Here is a 12,006-nt window from a genome sequence, read left to right as displayed (position 1 = left end):
GTTATTAAATCCGACGTCTTCTGGGTTGGCTAAAAATACATTGGGGTATCAAACTGATTTTCTTTTATCCTCATCAAACGATTGATGGATTGATCTTTTGTCTGTCGACTGAATGAACTGAATGAAAGGAAAGGCGTAGCGTCGTTACGGTCGTGTCAGTGTATATGTACAATGTCCAGTAGTGTGTTGTGTTTCAAACCGCATCCCCCGCATCCCTATATGTCGGCGGCGGCGAGATAGGATGGGACAAGGGTCCAGCATAATTCACGTCTTCGCTCGTAGGCCGGCTGCGGTGCAGTAGCGCGCGACTGAGGCTGAGACGCGACGGTTGGCGTGGTTTCTTCTCCTCTGGCGCCTTCCATAGAGGTAGGTCTGTTGCGTCGGATGAGGTGCGAGCGAGGATGGGGTCGGCGCTGCTGCGTTTCGTGTAGCCCATATCCGATGGAAGAGGTGTTGCTGCGGTGTTCGGTCGCGTTATAGTCTTTGCTTCGTACGTCGATTCCAGCTTTGGTGATGAAGAAGTCTTCTTTTCGATACCGTTGTATTGTATGCCCAGCTCCGCGAGTAGAAGATTATTTTGCGGCGTAGCCTGCAAGTTGAGTTGGGACAGGGAGTGGTTCGTTGTTCGTGGAGATGCTCGCGTGCTCTTCATTGTGCCGCTCCTGCTGCCGCCTCTGGTCGTCATGTCCCGGGCTCTTGAGATTCCCATCTTCATGAGTGGACGGAGGGTTGCCATGCAGCCTAAGATGATGCATGTGCCGCATTCGACGGTACTCCATATGGACACGTTGGTCACGTCCCAGAAGAAGTCTTCGAGTTCTGTTAGACCGGTTATGTAGGGGAAGCGGATTCCAGAGCAGATGCAGCCACTGTATTTTATTAGTAGGACAATCTGAAAGTGGCTGTGGTGGGGACGTACAGAGCTGCGAGGGATAAGATAAAGCCGACGGAGAACTTGTGCCGCAGATCCATGTTGGCGTACCATACAATGGGGATGGGCAGTAGGAAGAAGACGACGTCTGTCAATGTACTGAAAGTCGCTGCGGAGTACCCCATAAGCTTGTGTGTAGACGATTCGTTTGCGCCACATACCTTGTTGATAGGCAAAGAAGTAATCGACCTGCCGCGATGAGCAGCGACCGAGGATCTCGTTGACTGCGTACTTCTCCAACTTGGGTCCGCATCGGAAGATGACATAGAAGAATGCAGACATTGATGACACAATGTTGGCAGCGACGGTGACGTAGATGATGATGAAGTGGCTGCGCCTGACGACGATGCGGGAGAAGAATATGGCCAGAGAAATTTTGACCAGCATGATAGCCATCAAATAGCCGGCCTCTCTTACAAGCACCCACTACAATTGTGAGCGAGGGTTTGCGAGTACAGAGTCAGGATACGTACCTTTGTCACCTTCTGCAACTCGTCCGCGCTGGTAATCTCGCTGGTTCCGCCAGATGCTTCAACCAACCAAACTGATCCGCAGAACAAAGTGAACGTCAACTGATGATGTTAGTCATTGATCATTCGGCAGGAGTGAGAAGAACCTACACCGGCAAGCAACATGACAGCATCGTCCCAGCCAAAGCTACGGATGATACATGTGCGAGTCCATATCCTGAGTAGAATGAAGATCCAGGATACAGCCAGGAAGGCAATGGTAATCCGTTGTTGCTGTTCGGCGGCCATCGCCAGGTCGGCTGAGCTGTGCACCATGGTGTCGATGTCGAGAGCAAGACCGATGTCAAGCTGACAGAAAGCAACGTTGCGCAGTGGTATCAAACGAGAGTAGCGTGTTGCTCGAAGAGAGCAACGTATGGTCGTTCATGAGAAAGATACAACAAGAAACGGCGGGACCTGCATCTGAGGGAAGAACCGGTTTAGTATCGCGCATCATTATGTTGAGTCGAGTTTGGTCGACTATGGCTTGTAGTAGCATGCACAGCGGCCCAGCCAGTCTATCAAGTTCCCAGTAGACTATTGCCCACCGGCGGCCTTCTCCATCCTGTGAGGAGCTCTGGAGCTGCATCCAAAACTCTAATCTGACGGCTGAGGCGAATCCGAACCTTGAGCTATCGTTACTCGTAGTGTAGAGAGCGGCGCTGCGGGGACGATGGCTAGCGTTGCCGCCGCATGTTGGGCTCTACGGGGTCTTCTCCGACACTGGATTAGGAGTGCATGCATGGCAAGTATGCAGCCAGACGATTATAAGCGGACGCGAAACATACAGTATGTGTGCGGGGGAGTTGGTGGGGGGGCGTTGAGGGTAGTGTCAGGCACAGGGTGGGTCTGAAAGGGAGAGGGGCCTCGGGATTGGTGATCTCCCCGACGCTTGGACCTTCCGATTTCCAGTTTCAGTCCTGCTTCCATCGCAAACAAGCAAACATGACCCTGGCGGAGAAAGCAGCACGAAGCAAACGGCAGAAAAAGAAACCATACCGGCCACCAAGAGCAAGCCTGGACACCGGAGAGTATCGCCGCTTCATCAATATATCGACACTGAAGTTGGGTTCGCACTGTTTGCGTCCGGTTGGGTACCTGGCTCGCATGCACGTGAGTGATCAACACTCGTCCGCACGGTCTGCCACATTCGCCTTAGCCAGGGACGCCACGATCCCAAATACCAGATACCCGTGGACCGAGGCGAGCCTAGACAGACGACAGGTGCGGGAGTAGTCGCGACTTGCGAACGAAGGTTTGCACGGAAGCTGCCTGAGGTGTCCGGTCAGGGCAGCCATACAGCACACTCCAGACCCTTTTCAGACACGCTTCACCCCTGCTTGCTGTCGCCACGGGCCCTAGTCACGCTCCCCCGGAGCTTGCATCCTGCACCCCGTGACGTCAATCTAGCGTCCCTTTACAGCACTTGAGGAAGCGAAGATCAGCATGCCGCCTTCACTTCGCCGACGAGGAGGCCAAGCACACCAATATCGTATGCCCCCGCCCTCACCACCAGAAGCCCAAGACACATCCAGCGACGCAGAACTAGACGGTCGCCAAGATGTCGAAGAAGAAGAGCAGGATGCCTCCGCCGCCGACGACGACGAAACCCTTGGCGACGACCTAATCGGCCTCGAAGGCGATGAAGAAGACCAAGAAGAAGACGACGAAGGTGACGAAGAACTCGGTTCAGAAGATGGTCTCGTATCCCCAAACCTTCCCTCGGACAGTCTACCCAACCTCGACCCTCCCCCACCTTACCTCCGCGAAATCTCCACCCTAGCATCCTGGACCGTCTCTTCTTCTAAACCAGGCTGTTCCATTCCCCAACTGCGGCACCCAAATACGAACCTCTTCTGGCAATCCGATGGACCACAGCCTCACTATCTCAACATCCATTTCTTCAAACTCGTCCGTATTGTGGGATTGAGACTGTACCTCGACTTTGAACAAGACGAGAGTTATACGCCCACAAAGATCATCTTCCTCGCTGGCAGCGGGCTGAACGACCTCCAGGAATGGGGCGAGATGCGATTGGAGAGTCCGCGGGGATGGATCTGGGCTGATTTCTCGGGGGTAGGAGATCCGGATAGTGATGATGAGGGTGGTGACGACGACGACGAAGAAGGTGATGGAGGAGGAAACGCAGGCGAACGGCCACAACGTCTCCTCACAGACGCCTTGCACCTGAACGGGAGAAGAGGAGGCAACGACGCATCTTCTGATTCTGAAAACGCGGCGCCGGGCCAAGGAGGGGATCTGGATATGCAAACTCCAGGACAGCAAGATACGCCTATACCTCCGTATCCTTCATACGACACACCCCAACCCAGCCAACCCAGCCAACCCAGCCAACAGTCACAACCCCCTCCACCAGGCACCCGCACCCGCACCCGCCGCGCAAACCTCCACCCAAACCCCACCATCACACCCACCACCCAAAACCATCCCCCATCTACCCCCATCCCCCCTCAAACACAACAAACACAACCGCAAACCCTCCCTCGTCCCCACCCCCGCGCACCCTTCGCCTCTCTCTCACCCAACCCCGCACCCCGCCCCGCTCCCAGCAATACCTTCTCAACCCCACGGCTACCTGTGCTGCGAGCGCATCTGGTTCAAATCAAGATATTGGAGAATCACCAGAATGGCAAGGATACGCATTTGCGCGGCTTACAAATCTTTGCTCGCAACGACGAAGACGGGTTTAAGGGAGGCGGTGGTGGTGGGGGGCAGGGACATAAGGGTGTGACGGCGAGGATAGAAGGAGCTGGAGGGGCGGGAGGGATGAGGGAGATGGTGAGGAGGGAGAAGAAGGAGAGGAGGAGGAGGGAGGAGGTGCTGGAGTTGGGTGGGGGAGTTATGGGGATGGGGATGAGTATGGGTGGAGGTGGAGGAGGGATGGGGGGTATTAGATAATATCGGGCGTGTCTTGGAGAAGCAATAAGGAACGGACCGAGCGAGCGATGTAGCGATGAAATACGCGTCACAGCCTTTACAATCATTGCTTGGAAGGCAACAATACCAAAGTATCAAACATCAAGTATCAAGTGCATCAATGAAGAAACAAACAAGAAGTCGATTTCATAGCTACGCCACCCCTCTGCAGAACATTCCATCACCGGGTGAGTGGAGGCAGCAGAGTGAATGTGCTGGAAATCACATCATAACAACTTCGTAGCGATGACAACCACCACCTCCCCTCCGTCTCCCATACACCCTGTGTCGTGGAGTGATGAAATAAGGAACGCACCGAGCGAGTGTTCGAGTGATCCGTCAGCTAGTCCCTCCAAACCACAGTTTTGAAAGTCAAAAGAGCAACCATCGAGGGAAATGTGGCGTGGAATAATCACATGTCAGTATGGACAATCACGACCTTCAAAGTATCAAGCATGAAGCAACGATGAAGAAATAAAAAATTTAGATTCCATAGCCTACGCCATCCATTCCTTTCCATTCCTTCCCTATCCTTTCCTTCCCAGTTCCATCATCTCTCGTACATTTGGATATACCTTTCCTCCCAGCTTTTAGTTGTGTATAAATGTTCCGGTGAACATCAATTCCCTCAAAGCACAGCAAGATACAGATACATGTGTGACCGGATATCTCGCGATCTATAACAGAGCGCCTAGGAAAAATTTGCTTTCCAGCCCTAGGGGCAGGAGAGACAGCGTGAAGCCGAAGTCGGCATGCTGCTTAACACAGGAATGAGCCTGATTGTGGCTTTGGTGCACTGGGCCACCTAGATAAAACATTTCTGTTTCATCTAGAAAAGACCCTTACCATCCTTCTCCCCAAGCGTGTTCTTCAAATCCTTAGGCTCAGCCTCCTTCTCCGGCTTAGCGACCTGCTCGTCACTCGGGCCATTCTTCTTGTTTTGCTGCTTACGCGGCAACTTGCTCGGACTACGGTTCCGGTCCATCTTCTCCTTGTTACCATTCGCATTCTCCTTCTCCTTCTCTTTGACATCCTCCTCGTTATCCTCATACGCCTGCTCGACCTTCTCGCCGGCAGCCTCAGCCTTTCCAACAAGCTCCTTAGCAATCTGCCTAGCCTTCTTGCTGGTCGCATCGGCGCCCTCGTCAAGCTCCTGCAGTTTCTGGCTCACGCGGCGGTTTACGTTTTCGAGGAACTTTTGGTTGGCGGGGGACATGCTGCCCTTGCGCTCGTCTTTGATGTGGCCGTTTGCGGGCTTCCTTCCGCGGACGGCGTCTCTAGCGCGGTTCACGCCTGAGGAGATGGCGTCTTCGGCGGATTTGTCGAGGGAGTCGAGTTCGCGCTCAACGTTGCGGCTGGCGTCGCCGGCGGCGTCGGAGATGGTGCGGTGCTTGAAGTTCTGCTTGGAGTTGGGGGTGGAGCGGCGGAGGTACGACTTGAAGAAGAAGCGCATGAAGAGGATGGTCAGCGGGGCGAGGTAGATCAGGTTGACGTAGATGGCAAAGGCTTGGCCCGAGGTATCGACGCAGGGAACGGTCTGGTACTCGGTGCGGTAGAAGGTCTTCTCGACTGTCTCGTGGGGGTGGAAGAAGTCGTGGACTGCGTTGTGGGTGGGGGCAGGCTCTCCGGCAATGACTTGCTGGGGCTGACGGACGGGGATGGGCTGGCCAGGGACGGGGATGTTCTCTGCGAGACCCTCATCGCCAGCTGCGCGGTAAATGAGCTTTCTGAGGAAGGCTACAGCAACACCAGTCACGGTGGGGAGAGCTTCGGCAACCGACTCTGTAGCAGAGGCAACTGCGGATGAGACGCTGGATGAGACCACCTTGGGCGCGACCTTCTCAGCAACCTTGTATGCGACCGAAACGGGGACGGTGTAGGAGATGAAGAGGTGGATAGCGGCGAAGGCGGATCCGACGAGGAACTGGGTGATTTGGAGGGTGGTAAGAGTTCGCTTGACGATGTTGGGGACGCGGTAGCCGAGCGCGGAGACGGTGTAGTAGGTGTACTGAAAAAGTTAGTGGGTGGCATTTACTTGAAGAAGAACTGCTTACCATCATGGCGTGGATTCCAGAGTTGACCGTGGCAAACATCCAGATAGGAGGCGACATGAAGCGCATACCAGCCCACATGGACAACATAGCGCCGGCATGGTGGTACTTCTGGAGGGTAGTGCTGCGCTTGCCCTTTGCGAGAATAATGGCCGTGTCAAGGACCTCGTAGAACTTGGAGAGGTAGAACCACCAGCCCCAGAAAGCAAGACCCTCGTTCCAGATCCTGCCAACGTCGGTCGTGTCGGGCAGGCCGTTGGAGCCGATCTGAACCTTGGAGTTGAGGCTGCTCCAGCTGTCGTTGACGTTGCTGTAGGTGACGGCGTCGCCCAGGCCGCGGGGGCCATGGATCTTGCAGAGGGCGTCGATGGTGCCGACAACGGCGTTGGGCTCGCTGTAGTGGGGGAACGAGTGCTTGAGGCAGCGGATCATGGCCACGCACGTCACGGCCGAGTAGACGGCGAGGAAGACATTGTGGAAGATGACAAAGGCGTAGAAGGGGCGGGTTTTGGCGATCCTCCACGGCTTGTTGCCGTGCTGGCGGTTGTACCAGTTGACGTACGTCACGGCCACGAAATAGACGGAGGCGATGGTCAGCGGGACCTTGTACGACAGCGCGCCCTGGTAGATGTCTTCGGGGATGGGGAAGGGGTTCTGGAAGGTCGACTCGCCCGACCATGGCGGCGGAATGGGCGAGGGCGCGGCATCGGGAGGGAACTGGAGGACAGCCCTCGACGGCCAGTCGCCGGGGTGTAGGGAAGGGCCTGCGCCGGACATGGTGGGCGTGGCGGCGGGAGACGATGCGCGGTTGGAGGGGCAGGTGGTGGCAGCACTCAATGGGCGGGTGGTGGGTGAGGTGAAGGTGTTGGCCAGGCAGGCGCAAACAGGGTGCGGCAGAGGCAGAGGGTCTGGGGGCCGCTGGGGTTTTTCTGTGGTCCGATGAGGTCAATGCCCAACGGTTGTGCTAAACTTTATCGCGGGAATCGGCCCTCGGAGCTCTGGGCGTGCCTATCGTCGGCGCAAAGCTGCGATAGAGTTGGTGGTGTTGTTATTCGTTTCTCGCTACGCACGCGATACCACCTACGTGTACTAGGTGTATGGCTCGGGGTACACGCACGAACCCAGGGCAAGGCGCACAGGTTATATCGTAGAATTAAGTGCACAGATATGCCCGGAGCGAGGACGCATGCAGTAACGGTGCGTCGGACAAGGAGCTAGAAGCAGCAGGCAAAGGCTTCTGGACGTCCCTCTTGGTTATGCTGAGCGTGACGGGCCAATGGCGTCGCGACCAGCTACCGAGGCGAATAATCACCACCTCCCACTGGACACCCGCCTCGACAAGACCCTCTTGAAGTTTATCTAGAATTTACATCTGCTCGCAAGTCTAACGCCATGGGGTAACACGAGTATACATCCCGTCTTGTCGACGAAAAGGCGGTCGTCATCTTGCGTCGTGCGATGGTGGAATGCATGCTGCAAAATTTCTGCAAGGATGCTGTGAACCTGTTGAGGGTCCGGCTAAGCGCAAATCTGGGAGCAAAAGCCACCGACGCCGTAACTGGGAAGAGGCAGGGTGACGTGCCGCAGCCACATCTGGGGAACAGGTTTCATATCATAGTGGGAGATGCACTGGTAATATTCAAGCTGGTATCTCTGGATTATGGGTAGACTAAGATAGATACGCTCAAAACTTCGGCTTGCTACTCAGAGGAATCGGCGGCGGTTCACCCGAGCCGTCGCTCAGTTCCTTCTTCTTGGGCGGTGGCGGAGGCGGTGCCTTTTTTCCTAGGCCTCCCACGCTACCTTGCGACGACGACTGCGCTGGGCCTGGGGATGCACTCCCCGATGCGAAGTTGTTCATCTTGCCAGCAATGCCGTACTTTTGGTTTATGGAGTTGGCCGACTTCCACCCAGACGCAACCTGATCTCCGTGCCGTTGCTGGAAGTTGTTGGCAGTTGATGCCGCTCCTTTCAAGTCGGAAGCTGATACCTTGGACGGATCATCGCGTAGACTGCTAGCTGTCCGCAGTGCTGCCTGCTTGTCTGCCCACGACGTGCCAGTGGCTGGGGGAGCTGCTGGTGATTTTGGCCCAGACATACTTGCGAACCTACTCTGCAGCTCGTTCATCTGTGAGCCACGACTAGGCGGGGCGGGAGGTGGTAAGACAGCTCTCGAGCCTGAGTTCTGTCGCGGAGGAACGGGCGGTGATGGGTTTGCGCGAGGCGGTACTGGAGGAGAAGCTGTTCGCCCGATACCAAAGCCCGACACCGAGACACCTGCTTGGCCCAGGCGACCCAGAGCACCTTGGTTCAACACCCCCTGCTCAGGCCTCGCCTCTTGTGTTGCCTCATTGTAGGTGGGTGGAGGAGCTGGTGCGAATTCATCGGGGTTCGAGTTCTGGCGCGGTGGTAGTGGAGGCCGTGGGGGCAGGCTGGGCTTTGGTTTCGCGGCACCTGCAGTCGGTGGTGTCGCAGCGCCAGGTCTGAACGCAGGAGGCTTGGGCAGATGCGCTGTGCTCAACCCCGTAGTGTCGGGTCGGTATGGCCCTGGGGCTGGTCTGTTTGCTTCTTCCTCTTCCCTCCTCCGAGCCTCTTCTCGCTCCTGCAGTCTTTGCTTTGCCGACCCAGCAGGCGCAGATGACGGTCCGGATGGTGCAGATGCTGCCGAACCGCCGCTGTAGTCGAGTCTCTTGGGCGGCGGAGCAAACTGCGAGGGATCTTTCAGGGATGACAGTGGTGCTGACTGGTGATCGCGGGCGGCTTCTGCATGGGGGTCTTTACCCTGTGCCTTTCCAACCCATCCTTTCTACACCGCGTTAATGCACAGTCGATAAGGAGGAAGGTAGGCTTACATACAACCTGTGTAAGTTTCGAGTCGCTCGCTCCGCCTCCACCGCTCCCACTGTTAGTGCGACTCTTCTCAGGATGCCACCCTCCTTTGGCGACGCTCTTGAATCTGTCCATGTCCGAGTTAGCGGAGAAGTCTGGGGTTAAGCGTTGGCGTCGTGAATGCCAGCGGATAGCGGAACCGACGCGTGCGGGCCGATGAGATCATCAGCCAAGCGGGCTCTAGCACATGTCAGCTCAAGCCGGCACGTCGGTCGGACTAATGCCCTGGGACTGGCTGACATGCCGCAGCAGAGTTCCATCGGGACATTGAATGCCGCATGACGGTGCTGTGAATGCGGAGTCTGCGTGGAAACGCTCCATGTGTTTTGTCGTGTAGAAAGATTCGAGGCCGCCCGTCAGCAGGCGCCACACGTGCTCAGCGGAGACTCACAACACCCGGACTTGAGAACCTCCCGCACTGCAGCTGCAATGCATGGCTTAGTTCCGTGTTTCATCTTTGCTAGCTGCAGCTGAGGGGATTTTGTCGCGATACCATGCCTCAACGGTACCCACTTGCAACATCCAGGACGAACAACTGCAGCTATAGCCTGTCACAGTCAGCTCTATCGTCCCGGCCCTACTCCCATCCAATCACCCACCACGATACGGGCACTCCAGAGGATCTGCATACCAGCTCAGTCGGATGCGCCGGCCTATCCTTGCGATTGTTTGTTCGACTTCCCGTCACCACAACGAAGACACCATGAGTATGAAAGCAGCATTCCAGGCAATATAACGAACAAACGCTGTCAGACTGTGCTCAGCGCGCAGATACGATTGCATCATACTAAGCTTTGTTAGATCGACGGCTAGACATTAGCCAGGCTAAATTTACCCCCTCCCGAGCAGGTGGGGTTTGTTCGTCTTATAGGCGTCGAGGCTGAGTCCGTCTCTCCCCAGCATCCCAGCATGTAGCCAACCGCGCCGACTCTTTGCAGCCGGCCCTTCGGACTTTGATTCTGTTGGCTTGACAGCTCGCATCGCACACATGTTGCCAGACAACGGGTAACATGTCTGCGCCACCCCAGCCGGGCGGCCACTTCTCAAAGGATTGCCCTCCCCTCTCCGTGTCCACTTTGCATCGCCTTTCAAGACCAACAAGACGCCAATCAATCCGTCCAGCCTAGGAGTCCAGCAGAAGAAACGACTCGCTGCCTAGGGATACATAGCGTGCCGTTTTCGCGTCATCGATTGGACTACTGTCCTTGGAAGGTCACGCCCAAAACCCGTTCTCGGCCCCGCATCTCCCATCACTGGTCAGAAAGTGGAGCATCACCACCACCACATTCCAGCTCCCCGCCTCGGTCATATCTAGGTGTTAGGCATCTCCGTCTGATTCCTGTCTCCTTACTGGTGTCGTCCCAACACACCACTGCGGCTCGTCCATACACAGCTAGTTGCTCGCGTCAGCGGTTCGTCCAGCCGCAATGGCTCCGCCTAGGAAAGAGGAATGGGACGAAGATGAAGATGACAGAGGGCCGCCCTGGCCCACGGAAACTGAAAGCGATGATGAGATAACGGTTTCTCTGGTTCCAGTCGTTATCCCAACCGCTGTTCCATCGATTGAACCAACGCCGCATACTGCGATGCCGTCGATCACCCAGTTCTCAGTAACGAACAGTGCATGGAACTCCGAACTCTTCAGCCAACCCTCGCCGCCTCCCAAACCTGTGCTACCAAACGAAAGACCACCTGGGTATCCGTCGAACCGTCCCTGGCCTCCTCCTCCATATGGGCCCACTCCATCGTCTCAAGACTGGCAAACCTCCGCTTCTGCAACAACGCCATACGCCGATCACCTGCCCACAACCTCACCATGGACAACATCAACGTTAACATTCTCGCCCGATACCTTCGGACCACCATCCCCAACAAACCTCATTCCAGGCGCAACCTTGCCTCTACCTGAGAAAAACACAAACAACACGCCCATCTACGCCGCCGCAGCCATCATACCCATTGTTGTCCTTGCAATCATGGCGAGCGTGACCTTCCTCTGCGTGCGCAAACGAAAGAGACGGCGCGCCGCTGCGCTTGCGACTGAGCGCGAGGTTCAAGAGATGAAAATGACGACCCCGTCTCAGATATCGCAAAGACATGGGAACGAACATGTACAACCGTACCTCGCACCACCACCCTCCCATCCTCCCCCAGTCCTCCCACCAATCCCCTCCATATCGCAATCCCAACCTCACAGTCACAATCACTTACTACCCCCAACATCAACCCCCTCAGCCTTCCACCCCATAATCCTCGGCCCCATCTCCCACTCCAACTCCAACGGCGCCTACCTCACCGGCATGGACACATCCGACATGGTCTCTGTTTCTTCCAATACGCTCAGGCCGATTGAAGATCCTTTCGGCGACAATAGTAGTTTGAGTGAGCCGCCGCCGCCGTATCGACCTTGTAGTTTGCCGCCCCCGAGTTTTACTACGGAGAGGGCGAGTGGACGTTGGAGCGGTGGGGGCCCGCCGAGTTTTACGACGAATTCGCTGCGTAGTGCTGGGCCGCCTGGCTTTACAACGAATTCTAGGCAAAGTAGCTTGAGAGAGGGGGTGGGCGGTTTCGGCTCTCAAGCGCATCTTATCGAGCGGAGTCCTTTTGATGATCCGGATGATGGGATATCGGAGATCAGTGGACCAACACATGGGGGGAACGGGAATGGGGATGCCATGTCTGCTGTATC

The 12,006-nt window shown here is 56.1% G+C and overlaps 4 protein-coding genes across 4 annotated transcripts; 1 reads left to right on the top strand and 3 right to left on the bottom strand.

Moving 5' to 3' along the window:
- Window positions 1–264: 264 nt before the first annotated feature.
- On the bottom strand, window positions 265–1,716 carry J4E85_008566 (uncharacterized protein; the record flags this gene model as incomplete). Its single annotated transcript, XM_051472790.1, has 6 exons — window positions 265–287; window positions 310–869; window positions 920–1,019; window positions 1,093–1,357; window positions 1,405–1,503; window positions 1,552–1,716. The coding sequence occupies 6 exons, from the start codon at window positions 1,714–1,716 to the stop codon at window positions 265–267; spliced, it is 1,212 nt and encodes a 403-aa protein (XP_051323611.1).
- A 1,170-nt stretch (window positions 1,717–2,886) lies between these two features.
- Window positions 2,887–4,359, top strand: J4E85_008565 (uncharacterized protein; the record flags this gene model as incomplete). The annotated part of the gene is made up of 2 exons (XM_051472789.1): window positions 2,887–2,932; window positions 2,960–4,359. 2 exons carry the CDS (start codon window positions 2,887–2,889, stop codon window positions 4,357–4,359), a joined length of 1,446 nt encoding a protein of 481 aa, XP_051323610.1.
- Window positions 4,360–5,206: 847 nt separating this feature from the next.
- Window positions 5,207–7,205, bottom strand: J4E85_008564 (uncharacterized protein; the record flags this gene model as incomplete). Its single annotated transcript, XM_051472788.1, has 2 exons — window positions 5,207–6,385; window positions 6,432–7,205. The coding sequence occupies 2 exons, from the start codon at window positions 7,203–7,205 to the stop codon at window positions 5,207–5,209; spliced, it is 1,953 nt and encodes a 650-aa protein (XP_051323609.1).
- Window positions 7,206–8,112: 907 nt separating this feature from the next.
- On the bottom strand, window positions 8,113–9,392 carry J4E85_008563 (uncharacterized protein; the record flags this gene model as incomplete). The annotated part of the gene is made up of 2 exons (XM_051472787.1): window positions 8,113–9,234; window positions 9,285–9,392. The coding sequence occupies 2 exons, from the start codon at window positions 9,390–9,392 to the stop codon at window positions 8,113–8,115; spliced, it is 1,230 nt and encodes a 409-aa protein (XP_051323608.1).
- Between the last annotated feature and the right edge of the window lie 2,614 nt (window positions 9,393–12,006).

Source organism: Alternaria conjuncta (assembly GCF_024043145.1).
Source record: "Alternaria conjuncta strain BMP 0040 chromosome Unknown scaffold_13, whole genome shotgun sequence".
Lineage (NCBI taxonomy): Eukaryota > Fungi > Ascomycota > Dothideomycetes > Pleosporales > Pleosporaceae > Alternaria > Alternaria conjuncta.
This window is presented reverse-complemented; position numbering and strand designations above follow the sequence as displayed.